The sequence below is a fragment of the Opisthocomus hoazin genome, chromosome 8 (assembly GCF_030867145.1).
Source record: "Opisthocomus hoazin isolate bOpiHoa1 chromosome 8, bOpiHoa1.hap1, whole genome shotgun sequence".
NCBI classification, from domain to species: Eukaryota; Metazoa; Chordata; class Aves; order Opisthocomiformes; family Opisthocomidae; genus Opisthocomus; species Opisthocomus hoazin.
The window spans coordinates 70,826,107-70,850,704 of record NC_134421.1 but is presented as its reverse complement, the minus strand read 5'-3'; the positions used below and the strand labels follow the sequence as shown (position 1 = coordinate 70,850,704).

Genomic DNA, 24,598 nt, shown 5'->3' with positions numbered 1-24,598 from the left:
GGGGCTCCTCAGTCCAGTTGTGTCGGTCGGGTTCAGCCTCACGGGCAGTCACTGAAGTACGTATGCATAAAAGGTTACAAAGAGCTTGGTTGATTAGGAAACTGTCACAAAAAAGCAATTAATCATCTGACTGAAGTTGGAGAGTACAAAGGCAATGAGGTCAAACGATAAGGGAGCACAACAGCACTAAAACTGTAAGTACCAGAGGGCTGCAGCATTTTGGCTGGTTGCATTAAAAGTGCTCAGTTCAATCTCAAAGGAAACAACGCCTCAACTGGAATATTCCCCGGTGTAGCACCGTCGGTATCTACATTCGTACCATTTGAGCTCTACTTTAACTAGTTAAAGTGTCAGTAAAGGTAGGCAGCACATCGTAAAGCCTAGCCATGACGTAAAACTTTCCATGTCACTGGGAAAAAAAAAAAATGCAATGTTTCCAAGAAACAATTTAATCAGATTTCATTCGCTGCACTTTGTACTGAGCGGATTCTTCCACAGACAGCTGATTTGCCATCCACTGAAGTATACAATGTCTCCACAGTCTCAAGTTACAGGTTACTTCAAAACACTGTATTTGTATAGTCCTCCCTGAAAATGAAACCAAGCCCAGCCTCCAACATGCTGTTCCTTTCTAAGCGATTAAACGCTAGTATGAGTTTTTAAATTTATTTCTAACGTACCAGGACTACAACAGTCACACAAAGAACATGATAAAGAGGCAATACAATGCAATCAAAGCAAGCAGACGCTCGAGCTCTGAAGACGACACTTCACTAACTCTTTATTTCCAGAGGCCAAATCATCTTTGCACACACAAGACTTCCATCAAGCTCAACAGGAGTCGCGTAGCCACAGTGTCTGCAGCAATGATACCCTACTGGCATGAACATTTCTGGACATGGAGCTCTGCAGTCTCATATATATATATTTACATCTGTCAGTTTGTACTGAATGCTCACTGACACCGAACGCGAAAGGTTTCTAATGCTGGGTACGCGTGTCCTTCATTACACTTCACAGTGCAGCACCAAGCCCTTACCTTATTTATAAAGAAGGCTTTCAGCGAGGAAGAATATAATTTCTATACATATGCATCAGCTTGCTTTCAAAGAGATTTATGCTAAAAAGGCCTCCCTCACATTCAGATCTAGGTCTAAAATGCATTGAAAAGTGAATGAGCTGCACTACACAAGGAGGAGACAAGCTGTTCGGAGCAATCCTCTTCACATTTACACACTGACAAACGCACACAGAAGCACAGGTGCACGTAAACGAAGACAATCTGCTTCAGAAATCTTACACCCAACGCAGTGTCAGGTTGCAGAGGCTGGGGGTGCATGTGGTGGAAGACCCAGTTCTGCCGGGCTCTGTGAGGACCTGCACGGTCTCTCACGGGAAGAGCACGGCAGCAAAAAGAGAGCGATCCCCAAAAGGGGGCCTGTGCAGACGATGACTGCACTCCTGTTTGCCAGTGGTTTCTCTGAGGTTCCCACTTGCCTGTCAGGCCTTGGTGGAAGGCTCCAGAGAGCGGAAGATAGGCATTTAGGTTTAGACCAGATATCAGATGCAACTAGATACTACTGTCAGCCCAGTTCTGGGGGGGACGAGGAGACAGATAATTTGTAACGTGCTCTGCTTCACACGACACACTGCGATTACAAGACTCAAGACACATACATTACTATTACCTCAACGCGTGCCAGTGTCCTGTCACCAAGGCATTCAGTTGCTGTGGATGGAGTTGTAGGATAAAGCAATATACCATGACTAGCTACAAATGAGCAAAGAACAGCCTCCCCTCCCCTTTATCACAAAACCCAAAATAAAACCCATCATCTTTAAATCCAGACAACCCACAAATCTCAATTTTCCCCTACAGGCAAAAACAATCACTGCATGACTGGGTTTTATTTTTTTTTTTTCCTTCCCCCCACCTTTTACATCTGCTAACTCAAAATCCAAAGTCAGAAAAAATATATATATTTAGTCAGAAGTACGTCAGTTACATTTTATTAACCTACTCCAAGGGAAAAGCTTCAGGGATCCACCATACAAGTATAAAACCCCTTTCAAACACCTAGGGGTTACTATGTTACTTCATCCCAGCAGTCAATCAATGCAGTAAAAAAATTAAAATACTGAAAATGGATGCTTTTCCCCCTCTTCCACATGTCCAGTGATTGCTCTGTTACAGCGTGATGAGGTCTACCAAGTTGCCTTTAGGAGGGGTCATGTTGTCCGGAAAGAAGTTGACTAGTGTATCAAACAGCTGAGTTCTCTGCGCGTACGTGTGGTCGACGTCTGAAAATCCTGGGGGAAGAAGAAATGGGGAAAGCAAGTCAGTCCTTGCTACTTTAAAAGCTCAGTTGATCTGTGGAGTATGCCAGTTGTCCATTTAGGATGGATGTTAACTATTTGCTGCTTCTGCCTCAACTAACAAGGCTGGCAGCTCTCCATCCCACTACTGTGTGCATATACACACAGAGATCATGTCACTCCAAGCCAATACTGCAATCAAAACGCCATGAAAAGTAATAAGCAAATGGTTGTCAAGCTCATTGACAGTCCTGAAGAAACAGGGGAAGCAAGAGTCCTCAGGGGACTCTCTGATGTCCCAGAAAACAAAATCTGTGTAGCTATTTTTATTTGGTGCCTCATGTCTTCTGTCCTCAGGCTTTCCTCATTATCCTCACTACTCTCTTAACAAGAGCTGGTACTTGTGCTGCTTGCAGTTTTTCTTGAGACAAGTCAATATTTAATCGCTGGACTTGCACCAAGGACCCAGGCTGCATCCCCCCTTTGAGTTTTGTGAAGTGCCACCTTCCAACATGGAAGGGCTCAGTCCTCAGCAGAAGCATTATTTATCCAAATCCCCACACTTAGACCACCAACAGCCAGAACAATAGAGCGGACATACAATGATTTCCTCTCCTTCGTATTACTTCAATCACTGGTATCTCAAAGGAGTGTTTTTTAATTCAGTGAACTTACTCTTCAGTTAATCAAAGTCAACCAAGTTAATCAAATCAAGGAGGGCTTAGGTTTTTTGTTTTATTTTAGAAGCACCACTTGATGTATGCATCCTCCTATCTGTAAAGCCAACATCTAAATGGAGTACTGTATTGTGTCAAGAACTAATTCATCTTTTAGAACACTCAAAACTAGGGAAAAAACAGCTTTCTGAAACTTAGGTTTTCTTCCGTTAAAAAATTCGTCTTATAGCATGAACTAGATAACGTCTTCTAAACCGCACAAGCTCAGCAGAGCTTCCTTATCCAGCAGGGTTGATGGGGCAGGAGGCTTTTACTTTCCCCCAATTCCTTAAATTGGGAATTACACGCTCATCAAAAACTGAACTCATCCATGATCCCAGCAAGAGCTCAGTAACTTGAGGACACCACGTTATTACAAGAATGTAAGTTACGCCTTATAGCCTTCCTGTAGCTTGCCCAGGATTAATCTCTCAACTGTTTAAAAGAGTTAACTGCAATAGAATAGTGAAACAAATTATGGTTTTGGCTCAGACCTCCTGTTTCCAGCCCTACACGCCACTGTTTTCTTTGCTCTTGACATTCTGCCCAAAGAACTAGTTTTGTAAAGAACAGAGCGAACCAAACTACTCCAGGAATTGCAGTTATCACAGCAAACAGAGCCGTAGCCATGCTGTGAGATTCCAAAGTGACATGACAGGAGGTGCTGTATTCTGACCAAAGCTTCTGTTTATTTGGGTAACAGTGAAGCAGCAGATGTAATAAGAGACACAGAATGATCCCAGGAGGCATGGCTTTAAAACCGCTGGTGACAGATGTTTTAAATATGGCATTGGACACCGGTCATTATAAATAATCTCTCAAATATCTATGTAGTGGCACTTTGCATATTTAAAAAGGGCCTACAATACTTACATGAACTATCACATTTGATATAAAACCCAGTAGAAACTAACAGTAATTGTCAGAGGGAACAGACTTAGTGTAATTCTTCGGATACGCAATACTCACCAAGAGTGGTGAAATCTGAGCCAGACTTAAATAATGCTGAGGCAAGAAGCTGAAACTGCAGAAGAGGCGGCGGAAGGACAAAGAAAGAAAGAAAAAAAAGTATTATTAACTGCACAGGAAAAAAACCAAAAGATTCATAGAAGTTCAAGTGTTTTTAGAGTCGCTAGGTTTTCTTTGCACAACCCTTAGAACTACAGTGCCACACATATGAGTAACAGCAGCAGACACCTCCACACGAGCAATAGTTTGTCACCTTGGCCGAGCAAGCTAGATGGTTTTTCCTAGAATTAGAGCAGTACTGATGCAATGAAAGGTACTTGACTGGGAGCCCTAAACCTAATTTTTTATATATACTTTTGAGCCTCTTTGGCAGACATCACCGCGCAGAAGTAAGGTAGAGCCTCTTCCACACAACAACATTCCCAGGGATGAACGTGGTGCAGTCTCAGGCGAACAGCTACAGAGCAGCATGGGCTTCTTGAACACAGAGCAAGCTTTAAAAGGCAACAACAACCGTTCTGAACTGCCAGAGAAGCTCCTATCACAGGTCTCGGGCAATGTCTTTTTAACTAAATAAAAAAAAGTTATTTGCTTGGCAACTTCAGAATCATGAGTAAAACTGCTTTAAGTAACATGTTCACAGTTTTCTTCTCCCTTAATGTCTTACTGACAGACAGTGAACACAGTATCTTTCTCTGCCCCCAGCTGCTGTTTTCAGTTACTCACGTTATAGCAAAGCTTAGTGCTTTGTCATGTTTCCTTAAAGAACTACCGATCCCTTAAAGGCTTGTAATCTTTTGTCTCCTGTCTGTGTGTCTGTACAGCACACAGCCAGAAGGAAAAAAGGTGGTGGTGAGAAACAGAAGAGAAGCAAATATGTTCAGGGAAGGAGTGGGAAGAACATCCAGGAATTACATATCCATCAGTTTAATTTCAATTTCAAGACAAACTAGGAACACGGACAATTTTCAGGCATCTATGAGTGGAGAAGGTGACGAGTAGCAGCAAGCATGGATTTGGCAACAAGTTGTATCCCATCAATCTGATCTCTTCCACAACAGGGCAGCAGGGCCTACAGACGGGACTTGGCAACAGACACTGTCCATTTTGACTTCCATAGTACTTCTGGTGCTTTTATATTATATTTCAGGCAAATTATTGAGGCTTCACCTAGATTAAGCTACCAGGGAGTGGCAAACAGGTCACATAACTTTAACGTGGGTAGCTATCAATGGTTTGACTTAAAAATGGAGCCATGAATCAGCCATGATTCATCTGCACTCCTGGGTCAGCATCATTCTGGGTTTTCAGTGATAACCTGCTTGACAGAACAGGACAAGGGCTACAAAGATGATGAGGGGACTGGAGCACCTCTCCTGTGAGGACAGCTTGAGGGAGCTGGGCTTGTTTAGCCTGGAGAAGAGAAGGCTGAGAGGGGACCTTATAAATGCCTCTAAATATCTCAAGGGTGGGTGTCAGGAGGATGGGGCCAGACTCCTTTCAGTGGTGCCCAGCAACAGGACAAGGGGCAATGGGCACAAACTGAAGCAGAGGAAGCTCCAGCTAAACATGAGGAAGAACTTCTTTACCCCGAGGGTGACGGAGCACTGGACCAGGCTGCCCAGAGAGGTTGTGGATTCTCCTTCTCTGGAGATATTCAAAACCTGCCTGGACGAGGTCCTGTGCAGCCTGCTCTGGGTGACCCTGCTTTGGCAGAGGGGTTGGACTAGATGATCCCCAGAGGTCCCTTCCAACCCCGACCATTCTGTGACACGTTCACTGAGTCCACAGACCTTATTACACCACACTCAGAGTGCCCGTGTGGCATCAGACAGGCTTCAGACTGTTTTTACATTTCATCCAGCTTATAATGATGGATCAAGGTGCAACTCATTAGGGCCAAGTGCAAATCAACAAACAGGAAAAATCAGCAAAAATTACATATATGTAGAAAATACATGAAAAGCAGCAGGATCTTCAAAGAAACCAAGTACTCCTGCTGTTACCAAGGTTCGCGAGTCTCATCCTACAATAAGGCAACCACTTTTGGATGCTCTGTATCAATTAGCAATATATGAGGAGAGCACTACAAAAAATCAAGTGGTCTGAAAATCAAGCTCTACAAAGAAAGTTCAAAGGAGTCAGGGTTGCAGAGCCTCCACAGAAGAATTTCCAAGGCTGAAACTGCAAAAAGTTACATTTGCAGAAGGCCGCTACAAAGAGGTAAATCTACACCTAAGAGCAAGTAGCCACAGAAACACTTGAGGAAGATCAGTTTCAACATGACATCCAGAAAAAAAAAAAACCAGTCTAAAATAAGGATCGTACCGCGCCACAAGAAGTTTACATCTTTTGGGGAGGCTATCACGTGAAGCTAGCTCTGGAGGTATTTAAGAACAAGTTAGAAAGATACTGCATTGACAGACTGCAGAACAGGCGGAAGAGGTTTGATTAAGTATGGTCTTGAATGAGAGGTCTGGTTACATGAAGTCAAAGGGACTGCAATGTTACACGTGTATTTCACTGCTAGGGTAAGTTATAAGAGTTGCTTGGCTCCAAATCAGCAACGTACTTAAACAGATTCCCAGCACAAATAGTTCCGAAAGTTCCAATAAAAGGGGTGGCTAAATCTGTGCTGCTTCTGACAGCGAGTGCCATGGCCCAGCTTGGAGAAGAGAAGGCTGTGGGGAGACCTGATTGCAGCCTTTCAGTACTTAAAGGGAGCCTACAGGAAAGATGGGGACAATCTTTTTAGTAGAGACAGCAGTGACAGGACGAGGGGTAATGGTTTTAAACTAAAACAGGGTAGGTTCAGGCTGGATATTAGGAAGAAATTCTTTACAATGAGGGTGGTGAAACACTGGAACGGGTTGCCCAGAGAGGTCGTGGAGGCCCCATCCCTGGAAACATTCAAGACCAGGTTGGACAGGGCTCTGAGCAACCTGATCTAGTTAGCGGTGTCCCTGCTCGCTGCAGGGGGGTTGGACTAGATGACCTCTAGGGGTCCCTTCTGACCCAAAACTTTCTATGATTCTATGATCTGCCCCTAGCACACAACTGCCTTGTGGGCCTGCTGCCAGCTGCCTGGTAGCACATGAAGCCGGCTGTGCCAGGACAAAGCGGGTGCCACATGCTCGAGGCGCTCCCTTTCCTCCCCCAGCAACGCCGGCAGCCATCCTGCTGCGAACACAAAGCACGCTGCGTGCGAGGCTGGGTCTCAGGATGCTCAACTAAGAGACCAGATAAGCAGGATCCGGCTAGTAGCTTGCTGAACTAAGACCAAAAATCCCCTGAAAAGCCCCTCTGCCAAGTATTTCAGCCTCATCTGCACTAGGTGTGATGGATTTTCACAGCGACGAGTTTCTTTCCAGCTTTGTGGGGAAGGAGGATCTTGCCTCCTTCTTTTGCTGATGACACTGCACTTCACTTAACCTTGAGGTTTGTTGTTTGTTTGTTTTGAAATTATATTTTATGTATCAGCTCAGATTTAAAAAGCACTTCCTGACAGGGAAGTCAAGCACATAAGTTGGGAACATCAGTTACAGACAGCACTGAGCCTGAACTGGTTCACTCTGCATTTGCATTACAATGCCAGCTAACTCTACAACCTTCTCCCAAAGGGCTTCTTTTCCAGGGCACAGGACAGTTACGGCTTTCTCAAGACCTGCTCCCCTACACACCGTTCACAGCACATATCCAATGCAGTATTTTCTTCACGAAGTTCAAATTCTGCTCTAAAGAAGGAATTAATTACTTCAACAGTTTTTCTATCATATTAATCATTATCATAACAGACAGCACTTCAAGTTCTGATTAATTTTGGTCCCTTACTTGAAACCACCAGAATCTGATTTTTCAAAATACACAGTATTATGCGGCAGCTTCTGAATTCACTTGCAGCCAGAAGAGCAACACCCTCCAGCAAATCACACCTCCGATCTCTCCCATCAGGCACCAGAATGAGAAGACTCAATTAATGACCAACTAGGAAAAACGATTTGCTTAATGTCACATAGCAACTCTGTTACAGAGGCAGGACCAGAATTCAATTATCCAGTAGAAGCATCCAAATGCTCTAATCACACCACCACCCATTTTTTCTTCCAACAATCCCTCTGGCTCACTGGCTTCATCCATTCCAAATTAAAACTCCATTCAAAAGACAACAGTTCCCTTTGTTACGCAATTAACTTCTCTCTCAGAGATCCAACCCACCTTCTGAACTGAGGCAGGGGTCCCTTGGGGATAAATATATCTGGTTAACTAATATGAGGCTATATTAGGCATATATATGGCTTATTAGTCATATATATGGCTTATTAGGCATATATATGGCTAGCTAATATAAGGTTAACTAATATCATCATCCACATTCAGAGAGGCTAAATTAAGACTACATGGGTAATATTAATTCTGGCATATTCCAATTTACAACCTTCCTGTTTCCGACATTATTGTTCTTTTATCAGTTGCATGTGCTTTATCTAGGTTTGCACCTACAGCAAAAAAGCAATTCTGCCATGTGGCAACCCGTGCAAGTTTCAGTGTATCTGCTGCACGCCTCTGCCTTTTGCACAAATGAAATGGTTAACGCTAAGCGGGAATGAGTAACTCCTGTTCGGGATGCCCTGCAGGTTGTGTGAATCAGACATAATTCCTCCTCCGCAATATCTGTACGGCGGGTGCTCAGACCACAGCGTAAAACAGTTCCTCAGCTTTGACCAGTTCTGCTGGGATGGTGCCTCGTTGCGTAGGCTCAAAGAAGCTACGAGAGGCTCAAATTCTTTGAGGACGCAGCCGTCACTAGCTGAAGTTGGAAAGGCTGAATGCTGTTTTTGTAAAGGCTCCTTGGCTCCAAAGCCGCTGCTCCTGCAGCACTCAGACTCTGAGGCTTTACGAAGAATCACAGCAGGACATGAAGAAGAGAAGCATGCTTTTCTTAGCTCCTTCCTAGAACTATTTTTCCCTTTTGGGCTTCAATTTTCCCAGAAATATCAGTCTAATTCAGACTCAAACAATACTTTTGGGCCCCACTGGCTTTATCTGGCAAATTTATTAAAGACAAGGTCTTAAGAATGGAAAGTATGAAGCAGCCTTGAACAGGGGCCTCCAGCCTCAGTCTACAAGCTAGTCAGGCCTCAAATTGGCCTCCAGGTCCTTGCTCTTTCTCCTACCATGCTCCAAGAAAAACATATTGCAAATTTTACTTGCACTTTGTATCTGTTTTACCGCAGTCATGCAACTGAGCTTCACCAGTAGTTGAATCTCAATGTACAAAATCATCTTATTCTCCTTTACTTGGGCAGCATTGGCCATTTTTCGGGTCGTCTTGATTTCTGCTATAGACCACTAAGCAGCAGCAAAGCTCTAAGTATGATTACTCCAGTGTTCAAAAAACACCTTTAGCCTTGTATGTCATCTACTGATGTTTCTTTGCTTTAACAGCACCTGTTTTTTCCTTGGCTAAGTACAAAACTTGGAAATCATTTTGATTTCGTATTTTGACCATCCTTTTCTCTTTAAAAGCCTCTACTTCCAAACCACCATCAAATGCACATCTGTGTGTATATGAAACAGAAGAACATCCGTGCAAGCAAAAATCTCTACATCAACAAATGCCGGTCTTTTATACAACTTTAATATCTCCATGAGCTAGAATACATGGACAAGCTTCCATGTGCTCCAGGGATCTACCTTCCTTTACATACAGTGTCAGAGCTATTAATCCACTGCCAGTAAAAAAAGATTCACTGATCTGAAAACAATGAAACAAAAAGGTTTAAGTGATTTCAAGCAAAACCACAGTTAGAGGGAACTGGATCTGCATTTGTGGGCAACAGCAGACACCGAGCTGGCATATTAGCCTGTGGCTACTAACACAAGCATCCATGCGATAGCTGTCACATGCAGGCATCTACTCCACTTTAGAATAATAAAAAAGTAAATAAAACCATAATCCTATTGACATCCCTAAAATTCACAACAAAGGAACAAAAATCTGGGAGCATGTTCCTGCTGTCAATCATTCATGCTACTTTAAACAAAATTGGTTACTAACGACAAAGTACGTTTCAAGAACAGTCTGTTTATTTTCTTTGGCATCCAACTCAAAACAGCTGAAGAGACTTGCTTAACAAAGTTAGAAGAAATTACTTCTATTATAAAGCAAGTAAGCCTAACCTCAAAGTGAAATTCTGCTTGTAATATTATATAACACTACCCATACCTCAATTCATAAAACATGAAACCATACAGACCGGTCTCTAAGAGAACCGTAGCACGAAGTCAGTGACAAAACCTATTCAGCTTTGTCCTTTCCCAAATTTAACAGCTGTCTTGAAGAGTGGGAAAAGAACAGGGAAAAATCAGTTCCCTTAAGATTTGCCACACTAAGAAGCCTTACAACGTTCAACAGCTGTAGCCAGCACAGACCAAGACGATCAGATATATCATCTTTGGAATTAATTAAGAAGATCTCAACTACAGTGTAGGTGTCTGGGCTGAGATACGCAATCAAACTGGTGCTTGAAATTTGATACGGAATCCAGAAAGCCTGCGTCAGTCCTTTGGAAAGCACAAGAGCTATTTGAAGATGTAATGCCAGAGCAAAAAGCCAACTCAATGCGATAACCGGAAGGCAAATTGACGTCAACTGGAAATACACCCAGTCAGTACCAGCGCAGTAGCTGGCTCGACGCCATATACCTGGCAGATCTGTTCCAGTGTAAAAAGCTTCGGAAGTTAAGCTTTTTAATCAGCACAACTCGGGGGCGGGGGGGAGGGAACAAACAAAAAAGCCTCCCAGAAATTGTTAATTGATTTTAGGAGACCGCTGGAACTGAAGCTTGAATTCTGCTGAACGGTATTGCGTTGATCTGACAGACCAGCAGGATGGACAGAAGCTACTGAATTTTGTTTGGATCAGGCATTAAGCCTGCAGAAGAAGGATTCACAGGATATTCACTCAGCTGCATTGAGCTATCAAGTCCACACGCTAGATCATTAAAGTGCAGAACACTAGTATGTTCTGTGAAAAGGGATTTTTTTTTAAAACGTTTTATTCTATTTCTATCTTGTATGATAAAGCTATGATAAATCTCAGAGGAGTCCATGCAGCCAGGTAAATTCTTCATTCTTACGAGGTGGACAAATTAAATACTACACAGTGAACCGGGAATATCAAATGTAGAATATTAAAGGATTTCCTATGCCAGATGTGCACAATGTGCAGCCTTTACAGCAGTTCCTTTGGTCTGCTGATGACAGGAGGCAGCAAGAGCCAAAAGGAGAGGAGCTTGCTGATCACACCACAAATATTTTCTGTTCAGGCAATAAAAAGGCAGAGCCAGCCATAAGATGCAAGATCTCTTTAGAAAGAACTGGCCAAAGAGAGACACGGCCTTCAGAGACATGATGGGGCTACCAGCACACAGGTATGACGCAGAGAGAAAGGGAGAGCAGAGAACACAGGATGTGGTCTTATAGTGGGCAGGAGGGAGAAGGAGAGAACAGAGCATTAGAATGATTGCTCTATGCTTTAGGTTATTACAGATTCGATGATGAAAAGGAAAGTGCTACCACACTGGGCAGATGGGGCAGAACTGGGCTCAGCCCCCTTGAAGCATGTGGCACAGGACAAATCTCCTTTTTCAGCTGAAGAAAAGCAGGATTATCTGTCATTTGTCTTTCCTATGATGGAAATGGCTAGAAAAGATGTGAAAGTACTTGATAAGGGACAATGTCAGTGACAAACCATCTAACAGAGAACTTACAGGCACAGCACTTAAATTCTGGTTAGCCTTTTATAAACATCTGGTCCAACAAAACATTTATGACAAGTGAGATCAGTTCCAAGATCCTGATACTAGTAAATATTTTTTTCTTAGTTTTGCTAACCCTACAATCCTATACTGTGCATATGCAAGAAGGACATTCCACCCCCCCAAAAGCTTTTCGTGCCTGTATAACGATCTTTTCTTCAGATAAAAGAATGAGTTAAAACCAACAGATTAAGGGATTTAATCCAGAAACTCAGCATGGAATAACAGCGCCCATTCTCCTATCACAATTTTATAACAGGATCTGTCAAATCACTTCCGAAGTCATTAACGCAAGAAGAGAATAAGAACCACGGTCTCCTCTTCCTCACCTACCCATCAGGAGCTGAACGCTTCTACATCCAGCTGGCTGCCCCAAGTTCCATGTGGAAAGGAATGGCAGAGTCAAATCTATCACCTTATCTGACACCTTCACTATTTCTTTAATCCTTTTTGTGAAGTGACACGCAAGGCGGTAACGGAATCAAAAACAGGAAACGGGAACAAATTCCCGGAACAAATAAAAGAACATGTCTACTGGATAATATTCAAAAAGCAGAGGAAATAAGAGTTTAAGGTTAGCAAGTAATGTATATATATAATCTACTTCCAGAAGTACTTATCTACAGAAAAACCTCTTTCCCTCCCCCAGAGCCATTCAACATTGACAATCCAAAAGCCAGCTTGAAGAAGTTTCTAGTCACTTTTTACCACACAACCAACTACAGACTCCTGACATTTCAGAGAGTTTACATTTCAATTAAAGCTCCCAAAATACACACCAGTGCACTGGAACTAAAACAAAGGCCTAGTCTTCGCTATTATGAGTGCAAAAGCTATTTTATCTGGAACTGCAGTTGCAAAATGACTGTTTCTAAAGCAGTATGATCTTTAGTGCGGAGAAATGCATGATACAGCAAAGTGTTATGCACCTGTAGAGGTTTTTCAAACTGAATAAAAACAAGTCTAAGAGGCTTAAAGCTTCCACATGAGAACACAGTTTATATTTCTTTATAAGTAAGACAAAGATCCTTCATCTCTACCTCTTTTGTCTCCTCGGGGTCCGAGTGATCCACGGTCACATACAAATCATTCTGCAGGTACTTCAGTGCACTAAGAGGGTCAGTCTGAGCTTTTTCTTCAAATCTGCAAAGACAAGACAGAAAACATGAGCGTAGTCATTTCCTTCAGGACTAAGTACTACTATTTCTGCAAAGATCAAAACCTATCAAACGAAGCTTTCAGCCAAATATTTCCAAATACAACAATATTAATGGCAGCTCGGCCTCATATTTGCTGGAATATGTGCTTTCAAGACAGACAAACGCAGAGGAGTGTTTTTTGGGGGTGTACGGGAGTTACAAGGGCAAAGCATTACGCTCTTAATAAAAAAGTTCAAAAGCATATGTACAACAGCTTCTTAATACATGAATATAAAACACTTAGCACAGTTTGTTTTCCAGACATCAAGCAAGGTATGAGTAGCACCTCATCTGAGGAGCACAGTTCAGATACAGGCAAGCCTTGAGCACTCCAGCCCCAGGGATATTTACATTCCTGACTGCGCAGAAGCGTAACTGCCAAGTGCAGGGACGGAGAATGCTCCCTGCTTCCTCCAGACAACAGAAAAAGGGACAATGGGGGTGAAAATCCCTGGATTTAATGAATACTGCACCTTAGTGTCCCACCTTTGGAAAGAGCACACGTACATAAAAATCCCATGCACACCACCATTATTTTTTCTTTTTTTTTAACGAACAGAAGTTGTAACTTGTGTGAATTCCCTGAAGAAGTTAATACAGCCCTCCGAAAATGATTCTGGGCTCAGCATCCTCAGTGAGCAGAGCTACTTCCCTGCAGCACTGAGTTGGGTGCATAAGCCTAGAACGGATAAAGTTTAAAATTATCTATTTTTTTCCCTTTTCACCTACCCACTGAGTGCAGTATCGCACTGTTTGTCATCTTCTGAATCACCAATACACCATATTAAGCCTTCCCTTGTAAACAGCTGTGACAATTTTGGATTCCAGAGATGAGAACCCTAAAAACCACGTTCTCAGTTACTTAACTGCCTTGTATCAACAGCCTTACAGGAACGCAAGCTACTTTATCCATAATATATTTCAGTTACCTTGAACAGGGTATAGCTTGTCAAACTGAAATAAGTCGCGTTGAATACATTTAATCATATTTTTATGTTTTTTATTTGGGTCATCTACTTGGCTATTTATACTGTAGTAGACATCTGTAACCCAAATTTTGAGAATTTTTGGTCTAAAAACGCAACTCACTGAGCCAGTGCGTGGAGCACAAAGACCATGTCTGTTACCTGATGTACATTACATTTTGGTAATCAAGCGTGGTTTCTTCCGAACATTCACACAGATTTTCTTAGAAGATATCACCATGGTCCAGAGAGCTGAGGTATCTTCAGTAAGTGGAACTATTGCTACCTTGCTCTTCTACACCTGGCCAGCCTGGGTCTGCTATGGCTGACTGGAACTAAACAAGCTAACAGGCCCAACAGGACTGCAGCTGATGCAGTGGATTTGCTGTGTATGCAAGCCAAGTACTGGTTCTGGCACCCTGAGCTGGAAGGAGTGCAGATAACGGGCAGCCAAGCGACTCCGCAGCAGTTCAGCTCCAGCCCCAAGAGGCACATGAACTCCAACAAAGCACCCACCATACCAGTCCCTGGCCGGTCACGTTCGGCTTCTCAAAATGGACCCCAATAAATGGGAACGTGGGGCATAAACCCCAAACTTCTGCCAGACAATATGCAGCAACATCTCCTTTGAGTGCAATTTAAGCAAGTGAAAACAAGCAATCCAGAGCTGTCTCTGAAGGCTGTATAGCTGCTTTTGCATACAACCATCCATGGGTTAATAAGCCTCCCAGGTGACTGTGCAAGACCTTTATTCATTCTTGTAGGTATTCACACCTATCAAACTAATCTGCAAAGGCCTCATCCAGCCACAGTGACTGTGAGTCGAGTATAGCAATTTGCTTGCTGCCTCAGAAGTAAAATACCATCAGTAAAAACCGACCACCAACTCTTGGCAGAACCTGATAACAAAGTATTCTCACCAAGAATGCAGAAAGAGCTATTTATTGGCTTCAAATAATTTGCTGGGTCTTCAAAAGCTGTCTCTCTGCAGCAATTTCTTGCCTAAGGCAACACCATGAGCTTGATTTTGAAAAGCTGCTGCCCTAAATAGCAAATATAAGGCAGCTCTGAAACATCCAGAGTGCAAGCAGCATCACAGTGTAGCTGAATTCTACGTGAGATCTTCCAAGTGATTCTGAATGAGAAACTCTGATGACCTCACCACAGTTGAGTTTCAGATGTGCAGACGAATCCAGCCCCCAGACTTCATTAGCATCCCTGAGATCTGTTACTATCTCCTAGCACAGTGTTTCAGAAACATACTTCATTTCCTTGGGAGGTGACAGTACCATAACACATGTTGATGAGCAGCAGAGTGAAAAGGGAATCTCAATATTCTCCATGGCTCCCCACACAATAGCCAGATTTTTCTCATTTTAGAACAACATACTAAAACCAGAATGAAGTTAATTTTGTAGTTTAGCCCTGCCCCGCTGCTTTTTATTATTAAAATATTTTTTTTAAAGGAAAAAATAATCAAAAAACCTGTACACCATCCTACAACTAGCGAAGGGGTATTTCCCAAAACAAAAGAAAATTGTGAAACATCTTTTGTTTCTATACCTGTGCTTTCTTATGAGGTATTTGCAGTGTCTTAGCAGGTATTCCTTTGAAGGTCGGCAGAGCTTCAGAGACCAGAAATCGTCTAATCTCATCTTTGGAGAGCAGGACTTACCAGGATTGCCTCCAAATAAGTAATGAACCTAAGCAAATAAGATACAGATCAAGAAGTTTGATTATTTGTGTACAACTGTTAAACAAAGACCATTTACTATGTCGTCATCTTTGGAGAGGTTTATTCTGGAGGAGGAACTCTGCCTTTTAAACAAGCTGCTCCATCTTTTTATTAGCCTTACTTCATCCCCTAGGAGATGAAGACACTTTTCTTAAACAGTTTACATTTTAAGATAATGAAAAAAGCTGCACTGCTAGAACCTCTCTCTAGCAGATTCATGAGATATTTATAAACAAACATCCACAAACCATGCGATCCCCTTCTTTAGGAAAAACTTATGAACACAATAAAACCTTAAACACGTAAGATATGAGCAGAAAAGAAGGATCTCAGCCAACTCGTTGTCCTGTTCAAAATACTTGATAGAAACAGTAGTCAAACTGATGGATTACCAACCTCTTCTCCAACCCTGTGCTCAAAGACTCCAAATTCTCATTGTCATGAGAGAAGCTAAATTAAGGCACCTGTATTAAACCCTCCTCTAGTCTGGGGATGAGCAGATTGTACTCGTATAATTGTGAGATGACTCCAGCCATCGCACATTTTCTTTGACGAAGAAATATTTATGCTTGTAAGGAAGACTCAGAGAAAAAGGACTTTGTAAACTAACGCTCTGGCTCCAGTGAGAGCCCCAGGTGTCCCATAAGCTCAACGGAGCCTTAATTTGACTTTCAGAGAAAAATTTCCATGGTCTCTGGAAGGGCAGATTTGTCTCACCTCAATACAGCAGGCTAGCTGCAAGACACTCGATACACTATCAGGGCACAATGGAAAGAGCTAACTGAACAGAGAGTGAAACAAAAAGCCAAAACCATAACGCTAAGAAGAAATGAGGGAAAAAATGCCAATCTTACACAGAATCAGAAATCACAACCATTACTGTGACAGTCTTCAAAAAAGTTCTAGCAATCCTGAGATGCCAATCAGGGAAATATTGAATATACCTGCATGTAAAATTCATTTTTTGTTCAAGGTAACCCAAATGAAGTAGTCTTTAACAGCCGTTCTGACGGTTTCAGGATACACCACCTTCGAAATGCAAGGCTAGACTTACAGAGGAAGGCAAATCTCAAGAAAAGTGGAAATGTTAAAAAAGGACTGTTTATTTCATCATATTTTTTTTTCCCTCACATCATTTGGTATTTCACTCTGAACTGTTGATACTAAACGTACCACATAAGGTCTTCAAATACTGAGGTTAAAGAAGTCCAACAGGCTACCTTTCTCCACAGTTTTAAAAAAATAATCACTCAAAACAATGTATTCTGCATCCCACTGAGGTAGGCTCTCCTTATTTATATCAGAGGAGTTTTGAAAGGTCATTTGAACAGAGGTTTCTAAAAATAAGACTCTTCAAAACAAGTACATCAAACAGCTCTTCAGATAACGCTGGGCAACTGCCACGAATTAGCAACCTTCACAGTAACTTCTAAAACACTACTCTCAATCTCATGGTACCTTATACTTAGAAGCAAGCCATTAAGGGCAGAACAGTATTTATTGTCCAGCATCAATGTTCATGATGAAGACAAACCATACAAGTTCTCCATAAAGAAGTTACACCTCTTCCTCCTTAATATCCCCCTTATCCCCAAACTTTTGGGCTAGCTGGGTTTCCCAAATTTGATTAACATTCCTTGGAACAATAAGACTCGAGTATATTTGTTTGTCTTTTTCAGTTCAGACTGTTTCAGACTAAAAAAATATTTTAGAGAAAGTTTATTTTAATTGCAAAATATCTGTGAAAGGTTAAGTAAATGTGTCACAGTTATTTAAATTCATAGGTTAATGAAGTTCTGGTAACCTAATCCATGGGTTTGTGCTTTATTGGCTAATATGCACAAAAACCCTAAGTTTACTGGGCAGTCATGTAACCTACAAACAATTTTAAGCATATTTAAGCATAAGCATGTCCATTAAAGTCAGACAGTGCTAAAGAATTACAGTTGTTTCTGACAACTGCAGGGCAGAGTAAGGCACCTCTGTTAGAGCAGATTCGTAACAGTGATTAGTTCATTCAAGCACACTTTCTCCTATAAACGTTGGCCATTTAGAGGGATGAATGTGGCAACTAAACAAAAGAAATGACTCCACAGTCCCTGAGCATAATGAACGAAGCTTCAAGTGTTCTCAAGTACGACAGCAGCTACAAGCTAGCTGTAGAGGTTCAGTCTATCCCACTGTCCGCATTTTGTTTTATCTAGGAGCTACCATGTCTACTTCCCATTGACAAACAAAGTAGCTTAACACCTTATTTCAAAAGAAAGTTAAATGAAAGCAAGCTACCTACTACATGAACCCAAACATTAATGGTATACAAAAAGATATATTCATTGTACCATCTTTGAAGAAGCAACTACACCAGAAAAGCAGTAAGACTGAAAAAAACATTGCCTATGTGTCTGTACTCTCATACCTTGTGCAACTCATCATACACCAGTTGATGGGCAAACCTTGGGCAGGGCTCCTCTTCCTGAAGGCTTTTACCTGGATTCTCTTTTGCTGCTTGGTCATTCTTATAGACACAAGACCTGAAATACAAGGCAGTAACTTATGATTAGTAATACCTACAGGAAGCACAAAGAGTTACTGAAAGGCTGCAAGGTAAAAATGATGTCAGTTTGAACTGTCTGGCATACAACACCAAAGCTTTTCTTATTTCTCTGTATATTGTCCTCTATTACCCTTTCCCCATTCTTAGCTCTACAAAGAAACCCATCGAACAGTCAGAGAAGGCCATCTTGTCTGAACAGTCCTCTATCAAGCCAAATAAGAAAACATTATAGAAAATTTTATGGCATGAGCTTTGGAGGCATCTTTAGACGTTGCGTTATTTGCTAGCAGAATTGTCAGCAGATAGTATTTTCCGTTATGGAGAATACCATTTTGGACACAGTAGAGCTATAGGCCAGAAACCTCACCAAAGCTAGTGTTTCAATCACTGATTTCCAACAAGACTTAAATTGTTTTTTCCAACTGAAATTCCATCTTTAAAAAAAAAAGTATTCACACCCTTCAAAGTGACTGGCCCCATACTGAAGAGCTGTTAAACACAAAAACGCTGCCAGCTCTGGAACAAATACCACAGAGCAAATAGACGAGAAGGTACTTTCTCAGACTGGCTCTAGCAGCTACCTGAAGTACCACTGCACGCAGCCTGGAAAGAGCCAATAGATCTGTCACGAAGACTTCTCCATCACCATTCACATAGCAGACGAGTTGCCTTAGTTTCTAATAACTAATACCAGGTATGCTGCTTTTAACAACTTACATATGACTAAATTTGCTGCATTGATGAAGAAGCCTGGTCTTGAACACTTCCTACAGGAAAAACTTCTTATAATGGCTTACTTCCCCCCTTGTTCCCTCCACCTGCCTCCAGCAAAGAAGTTCACACCATTTCTTTCCCTCATTTGGCTTACTGCCATGGTGTCTCTAAAGACTAAGGGGAAAAAGAGGTGTCTCAAGGGAACGCAGTTGTCTTCAACATTATCATTCCATGATCTTAAGAGGCTATAGAGTTACCTGGGAGACACGATCACGCAGGATTGCCTTCTAAAGAAAGTCACTGTAGATGTTACAAATAGCACCCCTTTCATCGACTTACCAGCTGTTCCTCACAATGTCATAAATCCAGAAGGAATTCCTTACATTCTCCTCCCGCTTCTCCTTGTCTTTACTGAGCCCTGACAAGACATGGATTTCGTTCAGTTCTGGATCAATGGTAGCCCTTTGAGTGAAACCTGTCATTGGAACTGACAAAGAAAAAAAAGTTACATGCTGAAAACCAAGGATACAGAAAGGGATCCAAGCACGAGACAAATGCATTTACCTCCCCCTGCAATTCAGCAGATTTTCTAATATGCATGGTACGAGCATGACATTTCACATAACTACCTCTTCAGTATTCTGGGATAAAGAGTGTCTTAAGTTTAACCTCACTACCTAGTTTGCCCATATTCTTCCTTTTGATTGCTTTCACTTCTTCATCTTTCATATAAAAACCAAAACTTGGGACTGAGTGATCCCAAGCTGGTATTTTCTACAACCTCTCCTGCACAGTGATCTTATTATTTACCATAATTTAAAACTGAAATGGCACATCCCAAAATAGGAGGCATGCAGAATTCACCAAGCAAACAATTTGCTTCTTGCACATGCCCTCTAAAGCAGAGCGAGAGGCAGGAGGAGAAGAAACATTCACCCAGAGGCTGACTCCTTCCCTGCCAAGGACAAGTCCAATAAAAATTCTCTTTTTTGCTTCCTATTTGTGACTCCTGGAAAGCACAAAAACCATTCTGAGAGCTGCTGTTTCCGAGGGAAAGGCACGGACAGAGTTATTTGGGAGACTACCAGCTCAGGAACCAGGATTAAACTGCCTCAAGATAGAGCCAGATGATCCTTGCAGACACGAGCGGAGTATTTTGTTATTATCTCAGCCGTAAAAGGAACCTCGCAACCTTGCATTGCTTCCTTTAGGACAAAGATCTCAAGGAACTTTTTTGTATTTTCTAAATAGTTGTGGTATAATTACCAAGCTATTTTTCTGTTTCACCTTTGGATTTAGGAATATGGTGAAATACTGAAGATTCCAGCAGTTTTCATCACAATTCCTCAGAAAAAAAGATCAGCAAATTTGTTTGGCAGCCCTTTTTGTTTGTTGTATAATTCCCCATTTCCTGTTTCCCTAGGCAACCATCCTTCCAAAATGTATTTGTGAAGAGCACGTGATCTTTGTTTACAGATCCTGTTTGTCTCATTTCTCTTTCTGGGTCAGTTTACAAAGGCTGGTAAAGGTTCCTGGTCTTCGATCAAGATTTTTGGCATGAAAAATTCTCAGAACTCTTGTATTTTGCAAATTCTGTCCCGCAATTCACTGCGAATTGCATACACGGCTTAGAAAACAAGCCTTACGCTGATAAATCATTTAATATTGCTGTTTAAAAACACACAAAACAGTATTTTTTCAAGCCCGTTCCATAATAGCTTTCAGTCTCCTACTTCAATCTTCTCATATGGCAGGCCAGGAAAGTAATAAACATCAATTAAAAAATTGTGAGCAGCATTTGGTTTTCTACAGTTTAAGCCCCTACATCAAAATGTTTAGCAAAGCTAAAAAACCCAAACATTCCCATTAAAAAGAAAAGCTTAATTCTTATGTAAACTTCAGTAGAAACTGAAATATATTCAGACAATTCTGAGTCCTGCTGACAGAATCCTTGCTTACGGTTTCACAGCAAAGCAGGAGACAGAGCCTTTGGAGCCCTCATCAGCATAAGCCTGCCTATTTTGACCTCCAGTTTTGCCACAAAGTTTCAAAGAAAAATTAATCTAGTTTATAAGCAAATGGGTGGCAGAGCAGAGGAAAAAAAAAAGCAGGGAACAATGCTGGCACAACAACAACGACATACCTTGTTTTAGTTGCAAACCACAAGGAAGTTTTTAAATAAGAATAATGAGTACTGTGAAAGTCGCCCAATAAGGAAATTCAGAACGACAATTCGAGAATAAAAATCATTAATTTTTGAAAAGTTGCATGTAATGTGTTTGCTTGCATAGTCGGGGACTAAATCACTGACCCAGAAGGATTAAATTCAAGGCATATTTGAGACATTTCTGGCAGGAGAGCCATCTAAATTTGATCAGCAATGCTAATGCACACAGAAATTGTCTTTGCAACCCTATCTGCTGCTTTGAACGTTCGAGACGATGCTGGGTTTTTAGAAAAAAAGCATGCAAATCTTCAGAGAGTTAATACCTCAGGCTCATTGAAATGAAAATTATTATAATCATGAGGAACACGGTTGCTAAATTACCACTGATACAGAAAGCGTACGAAACTTGTCTGTGGAAGTCCCATCCCTCCTCCTGAAATGTTGTTAAATAAATGAATTTTGTATCTAGTTTATGCTCGATTTCCTAAAGCTGAAATTATTATTTAAATAACGAAGGAGGGAAAAGCCGTCAATGTTCAGTGCCTCTGTTTTTTTTTTTTTTTACTCTTGATAGTAAGAATAGGATTTATCTGCAGCTACTGCAATCAAAACCAAATTCAAGTCAAGTAATTTCAGGCTTCCCCTCAGCTGTAAATCAGCCTCTTCTTGAGACTGTTTGAAATGCAAAATGTCTAGTAAAATAATACATGAAAAAATATATGACCTGAAGTTTAGTAAGGGCCTATGATGAGGAGCAACGGACATAAACTCTTTGACCTATCCAAGCAGCCATGTAGAACCCGTATTTAAGTAGCGCCTTAGGCTAGACAAAGTTGACATCTAGTCTTTTGCAGAGGAAGACCCAACTAGAAAGTCAGACGTAATACGATTTCCAAAAACACAAGAACACACAAATTTGATAAACGAGTCCCTGAAAATAAACGGAAAATAAGGCAAGCTACTACACAGTAAGAGGGAGACGCTGCGATGTTTTAAACAGAACAGAGACGTCAAAAAGACGTTAGCCAAGGAAGTCTGATCCTTGACAGACCAAAAGAAAATCCTCACGACCAGCAAACGCTTCCACTAGGGGGTAAGAGCGCTTCACCATCGGCACACGCAGACGACCGGCAGTAAACGCTGGATATAATTCAAACGATTGCGGTCAGCATATTAGAGACGGACACGGGCTGTAAACTTGTGAAAAGTACTTGTGCTATTTAGCTAACAAAATGTACGTTGGGAAGGAAATTTAATTCTGCATGAAAGACAAAACTGAACCTGTGACAGAAACTGATCGCTTAGGATATATTTTTTTAAATTTTAAGACTCAGAGTGAAAAGTCATAAACAACAAGGGGTGAGAATCAGACACGGTAATGCCAGTGCACTGCGAGGACTATTCTTTGCAACGTACTACATCCAGGGCGTACATGAAGTGGTAAGCATGGCTCCGCACGAGTTTCCTCGCTCTTCTGCTTCTTCGCATAAACGCAGATGTAAAACCAGCTTTGGAGCAAACCTCCAAAAGCGATTTCACACCATTCAGAATGTCTCTCAGGCCCGGCAATCCCTCAGGTCAGCTGTGGGCAGGCAGCTCCAAGGACAAAGCAGCAACTGAGGACTTAGCCCTGGCTGCTTTGAACACGGCACCGGCCTGTCGCTACGCAATACTAACTTGGCTCCTATGACAATACGTTACTGATCGAGGAAAAGCTGTACAGAGACATTACTAAACACGATACAATCCCAGAAAGTCTAGTAAATGGTGAACGCTTTTCTTGTGCCACTGAGGCTTTTTTCCCCCCATAAACTCCAGGGTAGGAGGGCAGTAACTAATTGAAAATAAGAGGCCTGAATCATCTCTCCAGAACTTAACATTTTCATTTATTTAAATATAGCAAAAATGAAAAGCTCACAGCCTCAACATCTGAAAACAATATTCAGCCACACAGGCCTTCAGTTAGCAGTCAGTTACATAAACAAGTAGTAATTCCTGAGAAAGCTTCAATAAAATGCTGTGTAAGCCTGTACAATATAATTTCCATTTAAATATAACACAGGGGAAAAGCTTTTCTACAAAAGCAACACCTAACTGTGAAACAGATATGCTCCCACTACCACAGTCCCTACTTACAGGCATTTATTTGATCACAGTGATCATTTCAGCAAGCTGAATGTTTTCTGGCTTGCATGTGCAAACAGCTACAGTTGTTTCAAGCGCAACGCTGGCTGCTGTCAGTATCTAAGCAAGAAAACAGAGCTTTTATACCACAGAGGCAGAGTTTACAAAGCAGTAAAACTGAGTTCTCGCAGATGTGGTTCTCAGTACTAGACAGAAGTTTGGAAATTACATCTCTTCTCTCTCATTAGACAGGATACTATAGAATGTTTTTAAACATGCTCTGAAACACAGCATTGGCAAAACAATGATATAAAACTGCTGAAGGATTCATGAAGGATAATTAAGGGAAGTAAGTTCACTGACAGCCTTTTAGTGCCACCTAAGTTACGAAACAGTCAGAACACGTTACTACTAATCCCACTACAAGCGACTTGCAAGTATCCTCCCCTCCTTGTGATGCCTCATGATTAAAAAAAATAGGAGAAACGCACATCACATGGATATTGTTGTTCACCAGAACCTGGCACCTCCCCGATGGATTAATTTTAAAAAAGCGGTAGGTCAGCAAATTACTCCATACCACTACTTGTAATCCACATAAAACTGAAGCAGCATCTCTCCTGAACTTTAATGGAGCAAACTTTGATGAGTGATAGAGATAGCATGCAGGCCAGCTGTTGACACAGCAAGATAACGATTATCCTCTTGGATTTTTCATGATGAGACTGCATCTGGCAGTCAGCCAAGGAGCAGCTAAGGAGATCATTTGAACAGTTTGGTTGTCATGTTGAAAAAGCAACAAGCCGACGTCCAACGCTCACTTCTCTCCCAAGCGACATGAGATTTGGGAAAAAAAACACAGCTCAGCTAGTAAATCTGAACAGAATTCTGCTGCTTTGCCACCTCTGTAAAGCATCCTTAGGATTTGCTGACTGCCTGCTCTCCTCCTCAGCTTCACAGAGGAAAATATTCTGAGATCGGTTAAGAGAAGCACCTCACAAGATGAAGATCACATCAGGTCCTTCACAAAACAAAGTGCTTCCATGGCAAGGGACATGCTGGCCCCTTGCATGGCAGAACTTTAAGTGAACAAGTGCAAAACATGTCAGGTGTCACAAAGACAATCAAAAAGGGATATTCAGACTGCTTGTCTGAGTTGGATTCTGGCCATGTTGAGCTAGCTGTGCTTCCTATGTTGATTACTGTTTTTGTGAGATCGTCTTGTTTTAAATCAGGATCTCCGGGCTGGGCTGTGCCGCCTCTGTCCGTGGTCCTTACCCACCAAACCTCCCGGCTGCCAGGGGCACGGGCCTGGGTCT

At 41.8% G+C, this 24,598-nt stretch overlaps 1 protein-coding gene across 3 annotated transcripts in view; it reads right to left on the bottom strand.

Moving 5' to 3' along the window:
* Window positions 1-764: 764 nt before the first annotated feature.
* Window positions 765-24,598, bottom strand: part of MKLN1 (muskelin 1) — a 100,063-nt gene continuing 76,229 nt past the window's right edge. For all 3 annotated transcript variants that reach the window (XM_075429464.1, XM_075429467.1, XM_075429466.1), the window contains exons 13-18: window positions 19,328-19,475; window positions 18,137-18,251; window positions 15,549-15,688; window positions 12,862-12,964; window positions 4,002-4,056; window positions 765-2,310 (exon numbers count right to left, since the gene is read on the bottom strand). In XM_075429464.1, coding sequence (XP_075285579.1) covers window positions 2,189-2,310; window positions 4,002-4,056; window positions 12,862-12,964; window positions 15,549-15,688; window positions 18,137-18,251; window positions 19,328-19,475 — 683 coding nt within the window. In that variant the 3' untranslated portion in view covers window positions 765-2,188. The remainder of the gene's footprint in view (window positions 2,311-4,001; window positions 4,057-12,861; window positions 12,965-15,548; window positions 15,689-18,136; window positions 18,252-19,327; window positions 19,476-24,598) is intronic.